Source organism: Thunnus albacares, chromosome 5 (genome assembly GCF_914725855.1).
Source record: "Thunnus albacares chromosome 5, fThuAlb1.1, whole genome shotgun sequence".
Taxonomy (NCBI): domain Eukaryota; kingdom Metazoa; phylum Chordata; class Actinopteri; order Scombriformes; family Scombridae; genus Thunnus; species Thunnus albacares.
Window position 1 is genome coordinate 9,628,258 of NC_058110.1, and position 14,144 is coordinate 9,642,401.

General features: G+C 38.3%; 1 protein-coding gene across 1 annotated transcript; it reads left to right on the top strand.

The window, feature by feature from the left end:
- The first annotated feature begins 1,256 nt into the window (after positions 1-1,256).
- mapk13 (mitogen-activated protein kinase 13) lies at positions 1,257-12,752 on the top strand. Its single transcript, XM_044352370.1, has 12 exons — positions 1,257-1,614; positions 3,875-4,004; positions 4,185-4,243; positions 6,003-6,108; positions 6,595-6,624; positions 7,505-7,552; positions 7,862-7,976; positions 8,643-8,714; positions 9,252-9,331; positions 11,081-11,159; positions 11,705-11,878; positions 12,358-12,752. Exons 1-12 carry the CDS (start codon positions 1,502-1,504, stop codon positions 12,441-12,443), a joined length of 1,092 nt encoding a protein of 363 aa, XP_044208305.1. The 5' UTR covers positions 1,257-1,501; the 3' UTR covers positions 12,444-12,752.
- Positions 12,753-14,144: the final 1,392 nt, after the last annotated feature.

Here is a 14,144-nt window from a genome sequence, read left to right on the forward strand (position 1 = left end):
AAGCCTTGAGAAGGCTGTCATGATTCATTAACTTCTGGCAATGTACAGCAATTATTCATGACAAGTAACACCTACTATGTGTGGGCGGGAGCAAAATCGAGTCATATTGACATGTTTCAGCAAGCAAGCTGTCTGATTTTTCACACTGGGATCTGATGATTTGTACAGTGTTTACAGCATTTGGTTGTTTTCCACACGGTGGATTAAGCTTTTTGTAGAGGAGTGTTTTCCTGAGAATTGGGAAGACTATGAGGCAACATGAGTGTAGTCCTCCAGGCTACTTAACACGTTATCTACACTAACAGTGGCTGTGGTTTACCGTGTTACTGCGTGAAGCTCATATGAGACACTTCACACCGGAAGTGTTTCCTCCACAATAAAGTTCAGTTTCATGAATACTGAAATTTGCTTATTAAGCTTTTCTTAAAATGAAATTGAAAAAAAATTAAATGAGACTCTTATAAAACAAGCAAAATTTAAAACATTACAAAGTAAAGCCGTGTGTGCAGAGTTCATTTAGCTATTGGAGAGTCTTTTTTTTCTTTAAATGTTAATTTTATGGCATCATTATCAATATTAGACTGACAAAGGTTCAATTACAAATTAAAGCTAGTCGTACAGGACGAGGACATTCTTCTTGTTCCTACAATTGAATGTTTAAGCTTCACTGTTCAGAATGATGTATGTTCAGAGTTTGACACCAGGAGGCTGTTTTCACATTCATCTGCTGAAGTTAAAAGTTTCTCTGTGCTCACTGAAAATCTAATTTTAAGAGGAGGGCCTACGAGCAGGATTTATGACATCACAACTAGTTTATTTTAGTAGAGCACTAAAATATGTTTCTGAAAACATTTGATTCGAGAATTAAGCAATGCAGTTACATAATCTTGATCCATATTTAATCGGCACTACCTAGTTTTACTCCTCCTTGGTTCCAGCTGACACACCTTTTACAACACCTTGATAATGAGGTTAGTCCCGCCCCTGGCGCTGATTGGCTAATCTTATTGGATCAATGCTTTGAGGAGCCGCTGTTTCATTTCAGATTTGCCAGACCAGACAGACAGTCAATCAACTGGAGGCAAAGACATCTTATATCCAGCAGTTTAACTTCTGAAATGAACAATGTTTGCATATTCATAGATTCTGAATTGTTAACGAAGAAGAAGGAGATGTCATTTTAAGGCTTTTAACAAGATAATCGATTTTTTTTTCAGGTAAAACCATCTAAGACTCAAGTTACTATTAAGCAGGGTGTTTTATATACACCTTGAAACACGTGAGCAGAGATCTATGATTCAATGATTTGTTTTCTCTCCCACGCAGTAAAGCATTATTTTGAAAACCCCTAACGGAAGTAAGAAGTAGGTGTATTGTTGGGTTTTTGAGCCGTATTTTACTTTACCTTCCTAACAAGTGACAGGCGTACAGAAGAAGGAGGGAGAAGTGTGAGTGTGTGTGTGTGTTTTTTTTTTCCTGGCGTCGCCTTCTCCTCTTCATCATGGACGATCAGGTTCAGTTCCACCGTGAGGAGATCAACAGCACGCTGTGGGAAGTCCCGGAGAAATACACACGGCTCCGGCAGATAGGGACCGGCGCGTACGGCTCTGTGTGGTGAGTCTCATTTACTGGAAGCTGCATCAAGTGTGTGTCGTAGCTGGGACTGACTGGACCGTGTGTTAAAAACACCCCACTACTGTTAGCTACATGCAGCCCGCGGTGGGCCTGGTTTATATCCTGTAGTCCCCACCAACACACTGTCAGCCCCGCAGACAGCTAAATCACGTTACAAAGTCCTAACTAACACTGACACCTCATAACATCCTAACAGCATGCGTCGTGTGTCAACACGAGAACACTCATAACACCTTTCAAACATATATCTGTGTAAAAATAGTGTATATGCAACTATGGGACATCTGCACTCATTACATGAAAGTCAATAGTAAAGATGGCCACTTTGCACTTTCATTTCTATATGCTCATTCAAGCTACATACACAGTGGAAACTACAGATATAGAAAATGTGCAAATTGCATAATACATATGCAGATAGATACGTAACATTTTGTATATTTTTGCATATATGTCTACATGTATTTACATGTAATAACATACGTAGTACAGAAATGAGATTAAGTTATTTAAGGATATACATACATGTAGGGAGTCAGGCGTCAAAATCCAGCTTTCAGTGACAGCACGCTGCTGTAATATGTAGGCTACATGTTCGTTGTAGTAAACGCATTCCTGTGTTTATCCAGCTGACTGGATAAGTAAAATCAGCGTTTAGGTCCTCTACTGCTGTAAGTGTGTTGCTATATTTATGATACATTATATTCGTGATATGATATATGATGAATTATGCTTGCTGATATCCCATTAGAATATATCAAAAATGGAAAAAGTCTTCTGAAAAGGATGTCCATAAAATCCAGATTGGATCACAAGTTGAAACATGTTTACAGTTGACATACAGACATCTCTTCAGTCAGGTTTATAGTATCATCATACAAACACACTTGGATTTGAAACCAGCACTCAGGGCTGTAGCCAAGATTTTAGAAATAATGGAGTGAGTCAAAGTTCCCCAGCAGAGCTCCACCAACATACAACCATTTTTTACAAGCCACCAACTAAACTATGTGAAATGTTCTACTGCAGTAGTATGAAAAAATACATTTCACTTATTAATGTGTAACATTTAAACTTCCCATATTGCAGTCTTATATGTGCGTAATTCTCATGGAGAATACTGAATTAATTTTAGTCAAATTTGATTCAAGAAGTGAAATTCTGTGATATTTAATCTAAACTATATCATAATCAGCCTTAAAAACCCAACGTGTGTAATATGCGTGTAATTATAGAACGTAAACACCTCGTCATATTATCAAACCCTCCCAAATTCCCAAAATATTACGAAGGACATGACCTTGGAGCTCTGCCATTGCTGTGCTTTTATCTCATAACTGTGGAACACCAAACCACCAGAGCACACCACAAACTCCACTTTTAAATTTCATTACCCACACCATAACGTATACATTTTTGCAGATTGTATTACCATGAATGGTGTAAGTTTGTAATGTCATTGAACAGATGCTGGATATAATAAGTTTTTTTCAGAAAAATAGGACAATGCTCGTGTTGTCAGAGCAGCAGAGATTGGCCTGCTGACAATGGTTGCCAGGGTTTTAAGCATTTACAGTGTGGGAGTAGTTACAGTATGGGCTGTTAAAGCTTACAATGTCTGACCTTTAAAAGATGCACCATCTGATGAACTGGGATAAAGCAACCACCAAATTGCACATCTCTCATAAACCATCTTGAAGAAAATTGCAACCAAATGAAGAAAAGGAAATTATAAACTGAAACATCATCAACAGTTTCATAACTACTGTGTTTGTCTTGTCTGGCATGGACCAGCTGCTGCATGCAACTGACTGTAATTACTACATCCGTTTATCTTCGTCCAAAACATTATGCACAAGTGATTTGTGTAATATGTGTTGGTGGATGTGGCTCCAAATAGCCTAACAAGCCTTCCCTCCTACGATTCAGTGCCCTGCAGATCACTGCAAACATGCACGTAATAAGCTGCCAAACATTTAGATGCTCACACTGAATAAACCACAGACCCCCACTCAGTGAGAGAATGAGTTGCACGTACAGTACCTCCATCTGAGAACGTCTGTGCTGTTGCATTTGATATCACACAGAACTTCTTAGTGACTGTTAAAACCTTAAAATAGACCGTCCGCTGTCATTTTCACACAGCACAGATAACTACAAAAGAGGAGAAAAGTGAAATCAAAATGAAACTAGGAGGCACATGTAGACTCAGAGTGTAAAACTTCTTTTTCCTTTACAGCTCAACACTGAATGAGAAGACTAAAGAGAAAGTGGCCATCAAGAAGCTCCACAGGCCCTTCCAGTCAGAGATATTTGCTAAGAGAGCTTACCGGGAACTCCGACTGCTCAAACACATGAAGCATGAAAATGTGAGTACTTATTAACCCAACACATCCACTGCTTCCTTTAACAGACTGTAGTTTTTACATTCTTGAAACTGCATTTCAGATATGACAGTATACTGTAAATACTAAGATGAATTAACATGAACCTCACACCTCTGCTCCCATTTCTCTGTATTCGTCACCTCCCTCTTTCATTCCAACTAGGTTATAGGACTTCTTGATGTGTTTACACCTGCCTCGGGCCTTGATGACTTTCAGGACTTGTGAGTATTGTTTGGCTTACTATCAAGACCCTCAGGCAGACACAGGAAACACCTCTGATGATCTGCAGGATTAGTATTCAACTGGAGGAGTACTACCTACAGGACAGCAGAGCCACTGAGAACAGTGATTGTTTTCTGTTTTGTAGGCTGAGCAGTAAGTCAGTCTTCAGAGTGGTGAGAGCAAAATGTATTTGGCATACATTCTCCTCTCACCTCTCTGACAGGAGCATATTTGGTTACTCTGTTCATATGTTTATTGAGGTCCGTATTGAGGTGGTTTTACTAGTTATGGTCTGATATGCATCATGCCCTCATAATATTTGAAGACTTTCAAGACCAGGATCTGGAAAGTCTGGACAAGTATGGAAATGCATTTGGTCATTTGCTTAAGGTATAAGCACTGGACAGAAACTGTTGAAATGTACGAAGCAAAGTCCACCTGTCATGTCATACTCTATATGGCCAAAAAACATGTGGACACTCAAATATTACACCCATGTATGAATGTTGACATGTCATCCCAAACCATGGGCATCAACATACTGCTGAAGAAGAAGAACCTGCAATCTTCTAGGAAGGCTTTCCACAAGATTTTATGACTTGGCTGCAGGGATTTGCTCTCATTTAGCCTCAAGAGCATTACTGAGGTCAGCCTCTGATGTTGGGCAATATAAGGCCTAGCTCTTAAGTCGGAGTTCAGATTCATCCCGAAGGCACTAGATGGGGCTGAGGTCAGGTCTCTGTGCAGGCCAGTCAAGTTTTCCATACCGAACTCTGAAAACCATTTCTCTATGGACCTGGCTTTGTGCACAGGAGTATTGTGTTGTTGAAAGAGTAAAGGACTTTCCTCAAACTGATGCTACAAAGGTGGAAGCACCTAAGCTAAGATTCCTGTTAACTGGAACGAATAACAGCCCCAGATAGGAGTGTCCACATACTTTTGGCCATATTGAGTATCCTTTAGAGTTTGGCTTGAAGAGTAATCTGCTGCAGACTGATATAGTAATTGCTGATGCTTCAGGATACAAATACATTGTATGCAGAGATTAAAGCCTAAAACTGACAGAATTTGAGGTTTTGATGAAGAAACTTTAGATGGTAAAATAAACTTATCAAGTATAGTTAATAATGTAAGCAATTCAACATGTACTTTAGTACTGTGTAATGTGGCTTTTACATGAAAAATTTAAAACATGGGGCTAAAAAACAGTTGTGCTTTTCAGTGAAGATTGTTCAAAACTCTGGTTCTCTGTCATGCTCTTATTGGTCTCTCCATCTTCAGAGAAATGTAGAACAGAAAGTAAAACTGTAAACTGACAAAACTTTATATGAAAGTAAAAAAAAGAAATAGAAAGCTATAGCATTGGAATATTTTTGCTTTCATTTAGTGCTGCTAGCAAGATGAGTACATGGAAGTGCAAACTTAGACTAGAGGATACAATAAAGAGGAATAATTGTTTGGAGGTTATTCAGTATAAACATGAGAGTTACACAAAGATACACAAGCACCCTAAATCCCCTCGATGACAGTATGAAAATTGATGGATTACAGCATTAATAGAGCGTGGAAAATAACAGTGGGATGACTTACTCAGGCAAAGGAAAACCTCTTCTTGTGCCTCTTGGTTAGTCAATAAAGCTTTGTATGATGTTTGGACTACTCAGCGGAGGGAATCATCTTCCTTCCTGTCTGGGTATCTTTCCATTGATCATTGATCCTCTTCCTTGCTCTGCCTCTTTCCGCTCCTCTTTCTCTCAGCTACCTGGTGATGCCTTACATGTTTACTGACCTGTCAAAGGTGCGAGGTCATCTCTCAGAAGACAAAGTCCAGTTTCTCGTCTATCAGATGCTCTGTGGACTCAGGGTGAGCCAAGGAAAAAAGGTTAAATTTTATCATGAAGCACGAGAAGTACATTAGTATTACAGTATATATAGTATTCTAGTATTAGTATAATTACAGTCAATAAATACATGCATTCCAAGGCACCATCATGCCAGAGTTATACTGTATTTTAATATATGTTACAATAACTGCCGAGAATGGTCTGCATTTTGATTAATGCATACAGTATATACATATAAGTATTATAAGCTATTTGAATAAAGTGAAGAAGCATAGATTTATGTACTTTATGAAAATATAATGGGTTGCCATCCATATGCCATAAAAGTATTTTTGTTAAAACTTTATTTTGAGTTAACTTTATTGCCATTAAAACAAATGCTGTCTGGAACTTACATATAATATAATACATGACACAATAAATAAATGTTATATACCATATCATACATTTTGGATATGACTGCAATATAAATGCTACCTGCTCTCTCGCTCTCTACCTTTCTGCAGTACATTCACAAGGCTGGAATCATCCACAGGGTAAGTACAAGTCAAAATGTCAAGGTAGAGAGCTGACTTTAGAGCATAGGTGGAAAAATGGTTCTATTTTGGATGAATTTCATTTATCTATGATAGATTTACCTTTACATGATATTATAAAGAGACCGGTTTGTACCTTGTATTCTGGCTCAGACGTGCGCTTCTTCTTGTTCCAAAGAAACACATAAGAAAGTTGACTTAATTTGTCATTGTTATCATGTCAGATCAAACCCTGCCCCAACAGGTAGGATGAGTTCACTCCTCTCTGATGCCTGACTGCATGTCTAGAAATGTTAGGCAACACCCTTCAGCACCAACGCCAAGACCTAAGGGTGTGTGTGGAATAGGCAAAGTAGGGTTGGACCAATACAACACTTGTATATCAGGCAGACGTTGGCTTTTTATTTCTCTTGGAACCCCCAAAGGCCTTTTTGTGGTAGCATCTATACACACTCATGCTGCCAAAAATGATACAAAGCATTATTTGAAATTATTGCTCTGACAATGACTGAAGAAAATACGGCCCTGCACACTCTGTTTAGGTGTTACCTCGCTATTACTGTGGTAATTCCTAAAGCAGCGAAGGTGTTATCCACACTCACTAACAGTCCAATACATTACGTCACAGTATTTTATGAATGACTGTGCAGAAATGCTACAGTTTGTCTTATGGTTAGCTTATATTTGAGTCACACCACTGAATAGCTGTTAAAAATCCCACATTGAGACAAACAGCCGAGCCATGTTAGACCACAGGAAACTACAAGCAGCAAAGCTCTTCACAGCCCCAGTATTGATACTGCTCAATACAAACACTATAATTTGCTGTTAATCACTATGTGCAATAAGTAACCATTACTCAGCTCATTTTCTTTTGCAGGATCTTAAGCCTGGAAACTTGGCTGTGAACCAAGACTGTGAACTGAAGGTTTGTACTTCTAAAGATTCCACTTGAAAAACACGACAGAACTTAAATGATAGGGTTGCTTTAGCAGCAAAGTGATAGGATTAGCGAGTAAAGAAGAATGTAATGGAAATACAGAAGATACTGCAGTTTGAGCAGCAAACAGCAAATGGATTTACTCAGAGTTGTTTGTGTTACGAGACAGATGTTTCTGTCTTGGGGCTTACTTAAATGTGGGTCAGAAAATGTTGAAACAATAGTACAACATTTGTACAGGTTATGTCAATGAGGTTGTTAAAATATCAATATTTAAATACTATTACTATTATACAGATCCTGGACTTCGGGCTGGCTCGCAGTACTGACGCCGAGATGACGGGCTACGTGGTGACCCGTTGGTACCGGGCGCCTGAGGTCATTCTGAACTGGATGCACTACACCCAGACTGGCAAGACAATCGTAGCTGTTACATATTCTTACCTCCGTCCTCACTGTTGTCTCAGTGCTCCGTCGGCCTGTCGGTGCTGTAACTGTAACTGTTTGCTGTTTGTCGTCTGAAAACATCCCAACTCCAGTTACAATGATTTCTTTCTTTTAGCGGTGGCTTGTATGGTACTTCATGGGTCTGCAGATTTTTATAATCCTGTTGCCGATGCATGAAACACATTTCAAGTTACACAGCGTGTCGTTCTTATAATAAATCTTTTTTTTTCCTCCCTTTAATCTGTTAGCAGTTGACACAGATGGGTCTGACAGCAGCCTGATAGTGCTGAGACACAATCACAGAGCTGTCACTACAGTGAAACTGACTTTCCCAGGATTTAGTAGATAGAGGTTTTTCATTTTGTGAACAGCATCTACAGAATGGAATGTAGCACAGAAAGCCACTCTGGCAAGTTTACATCCTTCATTGGACTGTATCACTCATCAAGTTTCCCCCGATATAAACAGCACAACAGATTCTTCTCTCCGTTGTGAACAGGAACTTTGTTCTGGCATATATAGGCCTCCTTCCTCATTTCTAGTGCATTCGAGCTCAACTTAAAACACTCTTAGGGATGTGTATTCTGCTTGGATTCTCACTGATGCTTTTTTCCTTTTGTGTTTATTCTAGTGGACATCTGGTCTGTGGGCTGTATCATGGCAGAAATGATCAACGGAAAAACCCTTTTCAAAGGGAAAGATTGTATCCTTTCATCTGCTGTGTCTTGCAGCTTGTAACTTTTGAAGCTGGTGTAATACTAAATAATGACATAAGTGTCCGTATACAAAAATGTAGATATACAGTTTGATTCCTAAGTTATAGTTAAAACATCAGTTTATCCAATCGCTGTAATAATAAAGGAGATTGAAAGCCACTTGACTAAACAGTGACAGGTTTATTTGATGTGAGGCGCTATAAACCTCGTGCATGCAATGCAATGAAACAGAAAAGTTACAGATATTACATGAGGCAGCAGCAGTTTCTTTCCTCATGCTGCTTTTGTTGCACTATATTACACACTTTTTCTGCATGTTTTATATTTGTTTTTTAAGTTATTTTTTGCACCCATTGCACATGACTGATTTATAGCACCAACCAGTAAATACAGCTGTCACTGTGGCTTCCAGTTGACCTCCTTGGCAACCCAACTTTCCACTGCTTTTGAGTGGATACTTGGTTATTGAACCACCAGGATATCCCGACTTTAAAAATCCTTGACTGTAATCCCTTTACTACCAGACATGGACCAGCTGACTCAGATCATGAAAGTGACCGGAGTGCCTGGACCAGAGTTCATACAGAAGCTGGACAGTCCAGAGGTAGGACAAATTACATTAGGTGTATGTCATGAAACTACAGTGTGACTGAGATGAGTTGAGAAATCACTGCACTTAATTGCTGATATTTTGCTACTATACACCTCCTTTTACTGCTGAGCGATTTCAAAAAATCAAAACAAATATGCAGTTATTTCTCCAAGATGAGAGTGAAAATATCTAATTTCTCTCAAATCATTTGGTCCACAGTACACTAAATCAGCCCCTGAAATCCATGAAAATCACATTACCAGCACTAAATGTTTTCAAGCCCACTAGCAACCCTTAGAGGTTTCAGTGTACATTACATCCAACAATAACAACACACTGAAGATTTTGCCATTATTGAAGCTTTGGCAGCACTGGGAGAAAAAATATAAAGGTCCTGAGGGTGGCACTAGAGGAAAAGCCACTTTCATCCTGGTTTGAGTACATTTACATGCACACCAATATTCCACTATTATGCCGAGTATGACAATACTCTGAATTTGATACAGGTCATATTCCATTTGGATATTCCAAATTAGGCCTTATTCCGAATATAGCATTTTCCAACTAAGACATGTGGGATATGCCGATATTCTGGTTTTAGCAGCTTTCGTTGGACATGTATACAGTGCGTTTGGAATATACGTCTCAATTGGGGTTTTTAACCGCAGTTTGCAACACGCAGTCCTCTTGCCTGTTTACCCCTGCACAGGCATAATGACATATACTGGAGCAGGAAAGCAGACAGAGAGGAGGAATGAGAGGAGGGTGAAGAGCTGTTCAGATCAGGCTGGAAAAGCAGAGCATGCCTTCTCCACGACGGGGATGGAGGGGATTTGTTATTATCCTGGCGGTGATGTTGGGGTGATGCAGCAGTGTAGTAAACATCATGGAACAACCGAGGTACTAGATGTGCCTGTAACTATAAATGTGTAGTATCAGTCATATCAATATCAGGAAGCAGCTCATTAATGTTTTTCACCTTGCTGGTTTGCTTCACTGCTTGTGGAGATCTTGTGATTCCCGTTCCCACTGGAGCAGAAGGAGACCCTGAAAACACTCTGCATGTAAACGGGAATATTAGTGGAATATTCATTTTCATTAGCCAAGTAAACAGCTTAGTGGGAATATTGTCTTTTTCAGAATAAGGGCAAAAACCGGAATATTTTGTGCATGTAAACGTAGTCAATGACACACTTAAACACAGGTCTTTACCAATCAGTTAAGTTCTTTATGTATTAATTTCATGTATTTAAGAAAAACAAAGGTTCATTGGTTGCTTTGTGAGTCCTTTAGTTGATTCCTGCACATCAAAAGCTTCAATGGATATTTTTTATCTTTGTAAGCAGTTAATTTTTTTTTTTCTGATGTAATTTTTCACACTTTCATATCATAACACTATCTCTAATGATAATCTCTCTCATGGCTCAGTATTGTGTAAAATTATTCCAACAGATAATTGATGAAAGCCCATCACAGTTTACTTAAGCTTCTTGGCACTGTTCACTTCAAATACAGTGTTTCTGTCCCTTCAACAAAGGGAAATGATTGGATGATTATTTGAATTTCACAGAAACGCCTTTGTCTGAGCAGCCTGAAGCATTTGATTTTGAACATAAACTATTGATTAATGCTTATTACCTTTTTTGTCATCTTCATATAGGTGACAGTGATACCCATACATAGAATATATCATCACAATGTGTCTATTATGTTGTTTTGGTCTTGTATGAGCTGCAGTTTGTCTTTTGTCTCTTAAAACAGGCCAAAACTTATGTTAAGGGTCTTCCTCGCTATCCCAGAAAAGACTTCTCGACGTTGTTCCCCAGAGCCAGCACAAAGGGTGAGTTCAGCCACAGCAGGTTTTCCTAAACTCAACTGGTCCGCAACTGTTTATCTTAACATTTTTATTACACTTGAGATTGAACCAGTACATCTAGTCTTTTACCACCGTGCTGGTCCACCATAGCACTCAAGGGTGCCCTCAGTTTGTTATTAATACTCTGTTTCATTTGCTTACAGTATGATGTCAATCCTGCAGCTTTCTGTCTCTGATTTATTTTATACCATAATGACTCTCCCTGTTCATGAAAGCACTTACTGTTCTAAACAATCAGTGTCAAAACAGGAGAAAATGCTCTAAGTCTCTGGCAGCAGCTGATTTTTTATTTTAATCTTTTGGCGCTTAAAAATAATGAAATTAAATAGGTATAATGTTCCATTTGTAATAAACAGAATTGAATCTCCTTCTTCTGAAAAGGTGGTAGCAACCTCCCATATGGCTAATGTCAATAAATATGTTTTTATACATTTAACGACTTCTACACTTTGATGGTTTTGAAGTTTCATCATATTGTCGCATTATTCTGTACCACTGACCGTTTGCAGGTATTGACCTGCTGGAGAAGATGCTGGTTCTGGATGGAGACGAGAGGCCTACTGCCGAACTGGCTCTGGAGCACCCATACTTCGACAGCCTAAGAGACCCGGATGACTTTCCTGAGCCTGCTTCATACGACGACAGCCACGACAACGCCACATTGTCCCTGGACGAATGGAAGCGTAAGTGAAAAGCAGTTAAAAACATTGATTAGAAAGAAAATTGCCATAATATAATCAATGTGGAGATGACTGTTTGAGCATATGGAGAAAACAATTACATATATTACAGTATTTAGGTGTAATAGTATCAGTTATGGTCTCGTTTGTGTGTAGTCATTTCTCAGAATAGAGGCCTTTCACAAAATCTTTTTGTTGCTATATGAGAAAGATATAAACAGAGGTAATAAACTTGTCCTCTTGCGTATACAATAAACAATGGGAAAGTGTCATTATCATGTTTTTCAAATGCTTTACCACTGCATCAAGTGGACATTTTCTTTTAAGTGTTTATCATGCTGACCATGTTGGAGTCATCAATAATGAATTATTGATGTTAAAATGCCATGCAGTATACTTTTATTAGCTTTGTTTAAATTATTATTTCAGTGTGAACAAGCTGCACATGCAGAACACAAATGGTTTTCTCCTTTTGTCTGCAGGGTTATGTTTCAAAGAGGTGAAGAGCTTTGTGCCGTTCCCAAGGAGGGACTCCAAGAGGAAAAACACCCTGACTATGTCTTCGTGACCTGATGAATGTCATGTAACTACTGATGCTCCAACCAACACAGCATACCACCAATGGTGCCCTTGTATATTCAACCATGAATTCACTCTGTTTGTTTTATCCGGGATATGTTTAGACTTTGAATCAGTATTCAGAACTGTCACACTTTTTTTTTTTGTCATGTGCAAGTGTTTCCTGAATGTAGATTTCTCTTCACATTACACATTCCCTATCAGTGAATGGTCTTACAAATTGATTGTGACAACGTGTCACAGGGTTGACTGTAAGTTTGACTGTAATGTTGTTTTCCAATTAAACAATAAGACAAGATGTGTATGCAGTTTTGTTTTTGCATCAAATAGAAGAGAGATTAAAAATTCTGGTCTAACTCATACCCATGTAAAACTTCTTGTCATTGAATTTAATTCAGTCTTGAGGTGAATATGAGCATTCATTCATTAGGGTTCAGGTTATTCTGTTTAATTAATTTTCTCGTCTATTTGAAATGGGATCCTGGACTAGACATCTTGCTGCCCATGAAACTGATTATAACCATGTAATGATGCTGTGTGTGCGTGTGTGTGTGTATATATACCAATAGAATAAACAATTCAATTCATGAGCATGCATGTGTGCACAAATGTTTTGTGTAGACTACACTAGATGACAGGACAGGTGTCAGGTTTCCTAAAAGTCACACTGCAGATAAAACAGTCTAGATATAGTTCGGAGCGCATTGAAGGGGCTGATTTGGATTAAAAAAAAACATCAACTTTAGAAGGCATAAAACTAATATTCTGTTATTTAAGATCATTACAGACCGTGACGATCTGTCATTGACCCCGGTAAGTAGCTTGCGCGCGAAAATCATGGTCCGGTGACGTCAGAGTGCGGGCTAGACTTGTATCAACCTGCTCTCATGAATATCGGTATAAAAGCGGAAGTGAGACGTTTCGCCGTCAAGATAAAAGCTCAGGAAAAGGAATGATGTGGCTATGAATAACATGATAGTTTGTTTTGAGCATAAATCTGATTTATCAAGATTTAAGGTCTAACAATACATAAAAAAGCGATACATAGACATAGAATGTCCCATACAAAGAGAAAGTAAACCATAAAATGATTTCATAATTAAAAAACAAATCAGACAGTTTGAACATTGAAGTTTATAATGCACTATGACTGGATGTATGAAGATCAAACATACCTGAAAATGTGCCTGTTATAGCAGACATTAGTAAGACAACACAGAAGAGAAAATACTAAATAAAATCTGTAATTCTGTAGATCTGTAAAAGAAAAAAAAACTGTAAGTGAGAATATATTGAATATTGGTGCAGTAAAGTCAGGTGCAACACACAAACCTTGTCTGCTCTCTACAATACAACACATTGTCATACACTCAATGGCAATATAATACTGTAAAAGGGGCGTATTAGCAGTAAAAAAAAAAAAAAAAAAAAATATATATATCATTTTGTATCACTAGTGAAAGCATTTAAAATAGTATCTGTCCCTTATGCTCACTCGCAAGTTATGTCAAGTCAAATTCATTTACACAACAACAAATCATAACAAAAGTTATATCTCAGGGCACTTTTCACATAGACACACACACACATACACACACATACATCTAGTATTTAGCCAAAATTGTATTTATTTATTTATCTTTTTTATTATTTTGTTTATGTTGTTGTTTTGTTTGGGTTATTGTCTGGT

Coding starts and splice junctions, on each gene's coding strand:
- mapk13 (XM_044352370.1), top strand. CDS start 1,502: ATGGACGATCAGGTTCAGTTCCACCGTGAGGAGATCAACAGCACGCTG. Junction 6,625..7,504: donor AGGCTGGAATCATCCACAGG/GTAAGTACAAGT, acceptor TTTCTTTTGCAG/GATCTTAAGCCTGGAAACTT. Junction 11,879..12,357: donor GTCCCTGGACGAATGGAAGC/GTAAGTGAAAAG, acceptor TTTTGTCTGCAG/GGTTATGTTTCAAAGAGGTG.